Here is a 10,454-nt window from a genome sequence, read left to right as displayed (position 1 = left end):
AAACATAAGGTGATTACCTCACCACTTGGACCACTACTGCACTTTAATCTGTATCTCATCTAATCTTTATTAAGAACTTTGAGGGATGGGTACCAACAGTGAAGTCATGTGGAGTTTGGAGAGGTCAAACACTTGTTTCCAGGCGCAGGGCTAGGAAGAGGCAGCTTTCAGATTTTAATAATTTCTGTAATAGTGAAGTTCAAGCTACTTTCACTGCCTTGTAGCTAAGAACCAGACCCACACTGTAAACCTGGGTTTTGCAGCACTCCAGTCTAACTCCCCCCAGCCCCCTTCTATGGGCTTTACTTGGTTTTTAAGAGAAGGGTGTGTGTGTGTGTTGCTGTGTGTGTGTGTGTGTGTGGCGCGCGTGTGTGCACTTGGCTTACTTAAACTTTATGCTCCGCTACACTTTTTCCCAGGCCTCTGCACTGGCTGGGGGTGGGCTTTATCCCTGGGACCACCCCCTCCCCCAGTCCAGCCCGCAGCTGGAAGTCTTCACAGATCTTCATCTCTCCTCCCTGCCCCCATTGGCGACCGGGAGGCCGACTGTCTCCCCGGGTCTTTTCCAGATGTACGTCTGCCAAAGATCCCCGCCCCCCGCAACCAGTATAGAGAATGATGAATGAGGACAGGGGAGCCGTCCTGGTGGGAAAGTGGCGTCGCCTTGAAAAGAGAGGGAAAGGGAAAGGAAGTGGTTGGGGGGAGGGGAATTGGTGGAGCCGAGAGGCCGCGCGGCGCAACAAGTCTGGACAGCGGGGACCCAAGCCTCCTCTGCTCGGCCAGTAACGTTGACTCCCTCAGGAAGGCTTGGGGAAGTGCTCTAATCCCTGTATTCCCTGGAAATTTGGGCTGCATATAATTTACTGCAATCCGCACAATCCACTCAGGGACTATCCCAGTGTTGGCTTCCAGCCCTTGCAGCGCCGAGTTCCCAGTGCGGCTCCCTCTCCTCCGCAAGACTGCGCCCCAGTGCTCTTCCAGGCTTCCTCTCTGCAGGTTCCTCCCAATTCTCTCTACCATTCTCTGGCCAGGGGGCGGAGTCGTACCTCCTCTCCTGTTCCTTTAAGAGGCGTCGGCTCCTCCCCTTTTGGAGTCGCCGTCTGACGCGGGATGACAGCAGCGAGTTCGGTATGTCTATGCAAATAAGCGCCCCCTGTGGGCCAATGGGGAGCGGAGGTGCCGGAACCGCGGACCAATGGGGCGGGGGTGCAGGGGCTCACCATATAAGGAGCGGCCTCGCCATAAAAGGAAACATTGTATCTCTTTATATGGGGGGAAGGGTCGGGGGATCCCTCGCCGCCAGCGCGTGGTCCCGGCCCCCTCCACCCGCCGTCTCGGCCGCGGCCGGCAGCCCCTGCCCCCCGGGGGACGCTGACGGCCGCCGGGCGCGCCGCCCTAGCGTACGGACAGGGGGCGCTCCGCGCGGCCTGGGGCAACCCGGGCCACAGGGGCAGGAAAGTGAGGGCCCAGGTCGGCCCGGGCGTGCAGGGGCCCCGGGTTCGGAGCGGTAGCGGCGGCAGCGATAGCGGCATTAGCAGCAGCGGGAGCACCGGGTTGAGCCGGGAAGCCGATGGCGGCGGCGGCGGCGGCTCCGATTCCTCGCTGACTGCCCGTCCGCCCTCCTGCATTGAGCGCCATGTTACCGAGCCAAGCTGGGGCCGCGGCGGCGCTGGGCCGGGGCTCAGCCCTGGGGGGCAGCCTGAACCGGACGCCGACGGGGCGGCCGGGCGGTGGAGGCGGCGGGACTCGAGGGGCTAACGGGGGCCGGGTCCCCGGGAACGGCGCGGGGCTCGGGCCGGGCCGCCTTGAGCGGGAGGCTGCAGCAGCAGCGACAACCACTCCGGCGCCCACCGCAGGGGCCCTCTACAGCGGCAGCGAGGGTGACTCGGAGTCGGGCGAAGAGGAGGAGCTGGGCGCCGAGCGGCGCGGCCTGAAGCGGAGCCTGAGCGAGATGGAGCTCGGTGTGGTGGTCGGTGGGCCCGAGGCGGCGGCGGCGGCCACGGGGGGCTACGGGCCGGTGAGCGGCGCGGTGAGCGGGGCCAAGCCGGGTAAGAAGACTCGGGGCCGCGTGAAGATCAAGATGGAGTTCATCGACAACAAGCTGCGGCGCTACACGACCTTCAGCAAGAGGAAGACGGGCATCATGAAGAAGGTACCGGGCTGGGAGGCTGGCCGGCCAACGGGAGCCCGGGAGGGTGGGGACGCGTAAGGGGAGCCCGGGAGGAAGGCAGAGCCGAGGCGGAGGTGAGAGGCGGCGAGTCCGCAGGAGGTGTGTGGGAGGGGTTGACTGTTGCCCCGGGAGGGTGAAAGGGGAGGGGCCGCCAGGGAAATGTGGGGAGAGGGGAGATGCCGCGAATGTCCGGAAAAGAGAGGAAAGGCGCCGAGGTGGGAGTGACGGGCGCGAGAGAGGAACACGGCCCTTGCAGAGCGGAGGAGTGAAGAGTGGTGATGGGAGGCTGCGGGGCTCCCGGGGAGGTGGTAAATGAGGCCGGGGGGTCAGTAGGTCCAGTGCTCTCTGGTGTTCCGGGGAAGGCGCCGGAAAAGCAGGGAACAGATAAGAAGGTATGGGGTCGAGGAGGCTGGAGCTGTGTAACAACAATGAGCGAACATGTGTGGAAGGAAGGTGGGCATCGCTAGAGTGGTGTTGGTTGGAAAGACGGGCAGGGCTGATGACCGAATGGGGCTCAAGAGCCCCAGTTAAGGGAGCAGGGCAGGAAAACGGATGCTACCCTGAGCATCAGAAACCAAGTCCTGCGATGGCCATGAGTCTTCATGCATCCACTGGAAGCCTGCACATTCCCTGCAGGACAGGCCTCAGAACCATTTGCCCTTGGGATAAGTGGGATTTCCAGCCCTAGGGAAAAATCGGTGCACTGAGTTTGGGGAGAAGGTTTGCAGAGGTACCTAGCAATGCCTCCTCTTCTAGCTGATTATCCAGTGAAAAGAATGAGGAAAGGAGTCATCTTTGGGCTATAGACGATATGGGAAGGAATGGAAGCAGAGAAACTGGGAAACAAGAAGCTCGAACTCTGGAAACATTGGCGGGTGTTTATATCCATCCCATATAGAAACCAAGGCTGCTTCCAGTGGGTTGTGGAACTTTATTGGGAGTGAGGATGCCACCTATGGGGCCATCCTTGAAGGCCCCTCCCTGGCTTTATGGCAGGGTCAATTCAGTTGCTCAGTTAATGTCTGACTCTTTGTGACCCCATGGACTGCAGCACACCAGGCTTCCCTGTCTATCACCAGCTCCCGTAGCTTGCTCAAACTCATGTCCATCGAGTCGGTATTATGGCAGAGTAGTTGCTAATCTAGCTGCCATCTCCCATCACTCCAGACACTGTTGCATTGAGACAAAGAAAGTGAAAAGAGGGAGCAGAGTTCTATAGAGCAGGACAAAATGGCAACAGGTTAGTGCCTGTGCAGTTTCTGGAAAGAAATATGGGACATTTAGAGTTTAGGTGGCTCCTTATCCCTGACATATATGTGACACTCAGTGTAGTAGTGACTTCATCCTGGTCCCTGTGATGGTAAGGAGGTGTTGGGAGCCATCTCTTCGTGAGGCTCTGGCACCAAGCTGTAGTGAGGAGCAGCTCCCTGGGCCACTCTGTGTCTGCTGAGGTTATATGCTCTGTCACCAGGAGCTGTGACTATTTGCTTGGGGTATCTGCTGGTCAGTGGGGCTGTTCCTCAAAGGAGGGGCATGGGTTTTTCTTCTACTCTTCAGCTAACCTTCAGATATCCTTCAGACAGGACCCCCTTAGAGTCACTGGAGAGGAAGGTCATTATGGGAGTGGGAGCTTGAGATCACTGTGTACTTCCCTTTTTCCTACTAGCCAAGGAAGGTAGCAATTAAACATTTTGCTGTTCTACCCATCTCCTCCCCCCTACCCTCAGGCCTATGAGCTGTCCACGCTGACAGGGACACAGGTGCTGTTGCTGGTGGCCAGTGAGACAGGCCATGTGTATACCTTTGCCACCCGCAAACTGCAGCCCATGATCACCAGTGAGACTGGCAAGGCACTGATTCAGACCTGCCTCAACTCGCCAGACTCTCCACCCCGCTCAGACCCCACCACAGACCAGAGAATGAGTGCCACCGGCTTTGAAGAGACAGACCTCACCTACCAGGTGTCGGAGTCCGACAGCAGTGGGGAGACCAAGGTGTGTTTGGGTCTCCTGTCTGAGGGGAAGGAAGGGGAGGGACCTGACCAGCAGAGAGGGGAAGAAGGGGTCTTTCTCTCTTAGCCTGGACAGGTGGATAGGTGCCTACTGATGTGGAGTGGAGCCGGGTTAGTGCCCCGCATCTTAGGGTACAGGTGTCCATCCTTGCTATCCTGACAGGAGGCCGGCCCCCTAGATAAGCGGGCGGCCTCCGTGCCCATATAAGGCCGGCTCCGGCTCCACGCCGGCCTCCCGCCTGCAGCCCGCCTGCCTGGCAGGGCTCTTGCATTCCTCCCGCCAGCTGTCTCCCTGCTGGGGGCGGGGGCGTCGTTTAGCCCTGCCCTCCTGGCTGACTGGGTCGCCCGGGAATAGGAAGGGAGCATTTATGGGTTCCAGGGTCCTGGGAAGCCACCAGCACTGTCAGCAGGCCGGCTGATTGGCTACGCTGGAGACTACCTTACTAGCCAGCCGCCTGCCCCTTCAGGACGTCCGGGCCTGCGCACGTTAGGGAGTGTATTCACTCGGCTGTTAGGGATGCCGGCCCTGGTTACGCCTCCCCCTTCCTTTTCCCGGTAAGGAGAGGGGGCGGGGCTTCCTCCTCTTACTGCTCTCGGGAGCTCCACCTTCCGGGTGGCCCTTCACGAACTGGCCAATCGGAGCAAGCGGCACTGTTTGCCTTAGCAACGCCTCCGCCAATCAGGGGCTTCGAGCTCCACTGCTTCGCCGACGTCCGGCGCTGACCCACCTCCAGGATCTGAACCCCTCTCAGTTCTCTGGGCTTGGTTCTCAGCTCGTGGCTTTCTCCTTCTTATAAGAACAAAGCTTCCCTGAGGGGAGAGTCCGTGTTCTAGACTCTCCAATATTTTAGTGGTAGGGTTAGTTTATTCCCAGGATATTTTGCTGAATGAATAAAGTCTTTGGTGCTTCATTGCCAGACCCCTCAAGATCGCTCTCAAACCCTAAGTTCCCTGAAAAACTGAGAAACCTATCTCAGAAGCAGGATCTGGGAGAGGCTCACCACTCCATCTTTACTCTGGGTGTAGGATACACTGAAGCCGGCGTTTACCGTCACCAACCTGCCGGGTACCACCTCCACCATCCAGACAGCACCCAGCACCTCTACCACCATGCAAGTCAGCAGCGGCCCCTCCTTTCCCATCACCAACTACCTGGCACCAGTGTCTGCTAGCGTCAGCCCCAGCGCTGTCAGCAGTGCCAACGGGACTGTGCTGAAGAGTACAGGCAGTGGCCCCGTTTCCTCCGGAGGCCTCATGCAGCTGCCTACCAGCTTCACCCTCATGCCCGGTGAGTCACAAGGGGCAAACCGAGCATTCTAAGAGTGGGTTTAGGGCTGGTGCAAGGAGAATGTCTTTTCTTACTCAGAAGGAGGATGGACAGGGGCCAGAGCCTGAGAGAAGCCTCTTATGTCCCATTGGTAGGCATGCCCTTACCCCCTGGGACTTGAACTGTCCTTGTCAGTAAATTTCCACCATACACTCGGGCCTTGCCTAGCAAGCCCAGCCCTGTGCCCCCACTGCCACAGGGACAGGAGACATTCTACCACTTCCCTACCTTGACTGGAAGGCACATTGTGTCCTTGATGGATGGGTGCCTGCTCCTGTGTCAACCAAAGAGGGTAGAGGCAGGTTCTGGGGCAGGGGAAAGAGGGAAGGGCAAGAACAGAGTATGGAACCCCATGGAGATAAGATTCTGGACCTCAGGGGCCTCTTTGGCTCTCAGGAAGGATAGTAATGGGAGCTGGGGATAGAATGGCAGCCCCTGGGCCTGGAGGTGTTTGAGGGAGCTTGGTGAAAGTGGTGGTGGGTAGGACAGAGCACGAGTAAGTCTTTGTGTCTTCTAGGTGGGGCAGTGGCCCAGCAGGTCCCAGTGCAGGCCATTCAGGTGCACCAGGCCCCACAGCAAGCGTCTCCCTCTCGCGACAGCAGCACAGACCTCACGCAGACCTCCTCCAGCGGGACAGGTATAGCTTGAAACTCTGTCACCTCCCTGCCCTCCATTCATGAGACCTAGCAGCAGGTGCCCAGGTTATCCATCCTGTAACTAAGGTCAGCATATTTCTTAATGTGGAGACTGAGGCTTTTGGGTTAACCCTTTCCCTAATCCTTATGAGAAAGTCAGGTGAGGATGGCTAGTTTTGAATCCTGCCCTGCAGTGGGGCTGTGGATTTCAGGAAGAAATTGGGGACCATTGAGGCCACTCTCCTTCGCACTCAGGTGAAAAGCCTGAGGCCCTGAAAGAAGTTCCTTTCCCACAGACACACATTTGCTCAATTGCCAGGAAGGATTTACAGAGCAGTTGTCTCCTTGTGGGAGGGTATCCTAGCTTTTGAGTAATCATAAGTCCCCTCCATGTCTCTAGTCATTTTAGAAATGATGGGGGAAAAAAAAGAAAAAAAAAAGAAATGAGACATTTTCAAAATAAAATTACTTTGAAGTTCTTGTTAATCACAACCCTGTTACACAAAGTGTGGTCTGTGGAAGGAGGACCAGCATCATGTGGGAGCTTGATAGAAATGCAGACTCTCAAGCCTCACCCCAAACCTATTGAATCAGAATCTGCACTTTTAACAAGATCCCCCAGTGACTGTACGCACATTAACGTTGGAGAAGTGCTTGTTTAAAAGCTGGTTCTGTTAGCCGCATGTTGAGGAAGAGGGAGGAGAAGAACAAATGAGAAATGGGATGTAGGCTCTCTCTCAGAGAAGAGTATCTGAGTCTCCTTGGCTTGGGTCAGTCATTGTAATCTTTGTTTTCCCAGGGCCTTGGGGTCTTGGAACAAAGCAGATAGATAATCGAATAGCGCGGTGTGATAGGATACACTGAAAGGTTGGTGCGGTGTGTTCAAGAAAAAAATAAGGCTTTTCTCAGTTGATGACAGGGAACAGAGGAAGGAGCTTTGTCTAGGTTTCGACCTGGGCAATGGCAGGAGGGCTCTGGAGGCCTGGAGTTCCTGGGGGTGGGATGGGGGCTCTCAATCAGCACCAGTCCCGACCTCCCTGACGTGTGTCTGTGTTTGCCAGTGACGTTGCCTGCCACCATCATGACGTCATCTGTGCCCACAACTGTGGGCGGCCACATGATGTACCCCAGCCCCCATGCGGTGATGTATGCGCCCACCTCGGGCCTGGCTGATGGCAGCCTCACTGTGCTCAATGCCTTCTCCCAGGCGCCATCCACCATGCAGGTGTCCCACAGCCAGGTCCAGGAGCAAGGTGAGTCAGGGGCAGGGCTGCAGAAAGGAGGACCATTTCCTCCCTCACACACACACTCACATGCCTCCCCTCAACTCACATGCACACACTCAGACATACCCAAACCAGATGCTCACACATATACCTATATGTACACACACATAGATGCTTCCACACACCCTCGAACACCCACACTCACATGCACACTTGACACATTTGGACACTCACCCTTGGGCACTTACATCTGAGATTCACCCAGTCAACTTGTGCACTTATCATCACACCTCCAGAATCTGGAAGTTTCTCTTGAGCAAGTGATTTGAGTCTCTCCTGTGGTTATCTCATGCAGGTGGCGTCCCCCAGGTGTTCCTCACAGCACCATCTGGGACAGTGCAGATACCAGTTTCTGCAGTTCAGCTTCACCAGGTAGGTGGGGGCACCTTTCATTCCAGCCAGCCAGCCAGCCTCTTCTTTATCTTGACTTGGGGGATTTCATTACTGGGTGGTCCAAGCCAAGATCCTTAGCCGGGAGGCCTATCCATTTTCCTGGTCAGGTCTGGGTGGTGGGCAGGTGGGCAGGCAGGCAGGGGGCAGCCTGAGCTGGCTGGTCAGTTCCAGCCCCCCACCTCCTCCTTACATACCCCCTTCCCTCCAGATGGCTGTGATAGGGCAGCAGGCCGGGAGCAGCAGCAACCTCACCGAATTACAGGTGGTGAACCTGGATGCCGCCCACAGCACCAAGAGTGACTGATCCGCCCTGCCGCCCTGGACAGATGGCCCAAGGGACGGCACCACTTATTTATTGTTGCCTTTTCACGTTTTCTTTACACACATGTTGACGGGCCGCAGGAGGGAGGCGGGGAGGAGCGTGGGCAGCCACAGGACTGAGCCCTCTCACTCCAGCCAAAGAAATGGGCCAGCCTGCCCTCCACCCCGGCCTCCCGCCCCCTTCCCCCCTCTAGCTCCGCCTCCCATTTTGTTGCCGGTGGGGCTGCCCTCCCTCCTCAGACTCCCCTTGCCAGCTTGGCTCCATGTTTGCCATGAGTATTAGCTTACCCGATGGGACCGTGCCCCCCACCACCATCACACACAGGTCTCTGTGGGACTAGGCACTGTGTCCCCCTGAGGAAGCAGCGAGGTGGAGGGCCTCTCCCCAGTCTCCTTGCTGACCCCATGTCAGCACTGTGTCTGCCACAGGCTGGGTCAAAAGAGCCCACCCCCTGCCCCTCAGGGAGCCAGCTGGGGAGATGGGGCTTCTTCCCTCAAGCCGTGCCCGTGGCCCCTACAGCTCCTGAGCAGCGGGGCCTGTGCTCCAGCACAGCAGATTCCCAGGGCGTCCTGCCCTGCCCTGCCCTGCCCTGCCACTCCCTTTGGAACTCCAGGGGCTGCTGGCTTGGAGGGAACCACCCGTGTTCCCCTGTCTTCCCCCCTCTCCTCCCAGCTGCTTTACTTAAAGTTGATTTTGAACTTTTTATTTGAGGAGACGAAGTGAAAACAAATCTATAAATATATATTTTTAAAATATTTAACTTTTTTTTATGGCGTTTTTCTCGTCCCCCTCCCTGCCCAAGCTCCCCTTCCCTGGGGAGCCCTGAGGCTCCCCGGAACTGGCTGGGCCTCTGGGGACAGAGCCACCCCATGAGCTTGGGGCTCACCAGTGTTGGGGGGGAGATTGCCCGGTCCTGGGTTGTTTCCAGGAGAAAACCGGGGGAGGGGCCCTCAGGCCATGCCCCAACGGGGTGGGGAGGGTGACCCACAGCTCTGGGCCTCTTTTTGCCCTTCAGAGCTGTTGCTAGGGAGAGGGAAGGGGGAGACCAAATGTGGGTGGGGGGTGGGAGGTGTCAGAGGCAACTGACTTCATTTGTGCCACACGCATGGGCATTGCAGCCTTGCGCGCCCCCAGGCCTGCAGCTGCCTGGGGCCCAAGTTGCAGTGAGCAGGGTGGGGTCTGGGAGGGGGCGAGAGGCAAGATTGGGGGGCAGATGAAATGGGAGCAGCTCTTGGGCTGAGTGTGGGATTAGGGGAGCCAGAAATGGCAGCTCTCCCAGGGAGTGAGCAGCTACTGTAACTTTTTAAAATTAAGACAAAAAGCCTTGAAGAAAATGACTTTATTTTTCTAAGTGTAACCTCAGTATTTATGTAATTTGTACAGGGGCCGTGCCCCACCCCCTCTGCCCCCTTTGGGGTAGATCTTGAGGGTGGGCCAACATAGGGGGAGGGTCTTTTACCCTGTGTCAGAGCCTACCTTCACCACCTGTATCAGAGAGGGAGCTTTTTCAAAACAGGGCAGTGGGGGGTGGGTGGAGTTTTATTAACCCCTTAGGTCTGCCTTGAGTAGGAACAAGCCTGCTTCTGTGATGAGGTGAAGGGGTGGGGAAAGTTTATACACACAGCCTAATTATCATGGGGATGATTTGCCAACATGTTTGAAAACCTCCGGACCTCTAACCCCCTTTGCTGTCTTGCCCCAGTTTGGGGTGCCAAGATGGAAGCCATCTTTCTGGCCTTCTCCAGAAGATAGCAGGGGACTTATGGGTGGCTTATAGATTGGGGCATGGCAAATCAGGGGTCAGAGAGTGGGGGAGCTTGGGACTCAGGTCTGCAACTGCCCAGCCCCTTTTCTCTACTCTTTGTTTTCACTCCACCATCACTCACTCACTCCCCTCTCCCTCACTCTGGGGAGGAGACCTTGATGAATTCCTCCTCTCCTTCCCACAAAAGACAGACCCAGTGAGTGAATCAGGCAAAGTGCTTATAATGTGTGTTGTGTGAGCGTGGCCTTGGGAGAACATGCGTGCGTCAAGGATGAGGTGGCATTTTTACATGCAGCGACCCTTGGTGTTTCCCTTCCTTGGTGGCTCTGGGGTGTGTATGTGTGTGTGTGTGTGCGCGCGTGTGCCCGAGTGAATATGTGTGTGCGAATGTGGGGTGTGTATGTTAGTGGTTTCTACTTCCCCTGGGATGCTGACCCAGGAATAGTGGACATGGTCACAGTCCTATGTACAGAGCTTTCTTTTGTATTAAGAAAAAAATACTCTTTCAATAAATGTATCATTTTTGTGCACAGACTGTGGGGTCT

At 56.8% G+C, this 10,454-nt stretch overlaps 1 protein-coding gene across 1 annotated transcript; it reads left to right on the top strand.

The window, feature by feature from the left end:
* Nucleotides 1-1,256: 1,256 nt before the first annotated feature.
* Nucleotides 1,257-10,443, top strand: SRF (serum response factor). The gene is made up of 7 exons (XM_055571372.1): nt 1,257-2,152; nt 3,898-4,164; nt 5,208-5,469; nt 6,026-6,145; nt 7,205-7,396; nt 7,725-7,801; nt 8,031-10,443. Exons 1-7 carry the CDS (start codon nt 1,637-1,639, stop codon nt 8,124-8,126), a joined length of 1,530 nt encoding a protein of 509 aa, XP_055427347.1. The 5' UTR covers nt 1,257-1,636; the 3' UTR covers nt 8,127-10,443.
* The last annotated feature ends 11 nt before the right edge of the window (nt 10,444-10,454 follow it).

This window comes from Bubalus kerabau, chromosome 3, assembly GCF_029407905.1.
Source record: "Bubalus kerabau isolate K-KA32 ecotype Philippines breed swamp buffalo chromosome 3, PCC_UOA_SB_1v2, whole genome shotgun sequence".
Lineage (NCBI taxonomy): Eukaryota > Metazoa > Chordata > Mammalia > Artiodactyla > Bovidae > Bubalus > Bubalus kerabau.
This window is presented reverse-complemented; position numbering and strand designations above follow the sequence as displayed.

Coding starts and splice junctions, on each gene's coding strand:
- SRF (XM_055571372.1), top strand. CDS start 1,637: ATGTTACCGAGCCAAGCTGGGGCCGCGGCGGCGCTGGGCCGGGGCTCA. Junction 4,165..5,207: donor ACAGCAGTGGGGAGACCAAG/GTGTGTTTGGGT, acceptor CTCTGGGTGTAG/GATACACTGAAGCCGGCGTT. Junction 7,397..7,724: donor CAGCCAGGTCCAGGAGCAAG/GTGAGTCAGGGG, acceptor TATCTCATGCAG/GTGGCGTCCCCCAGGTGTTC.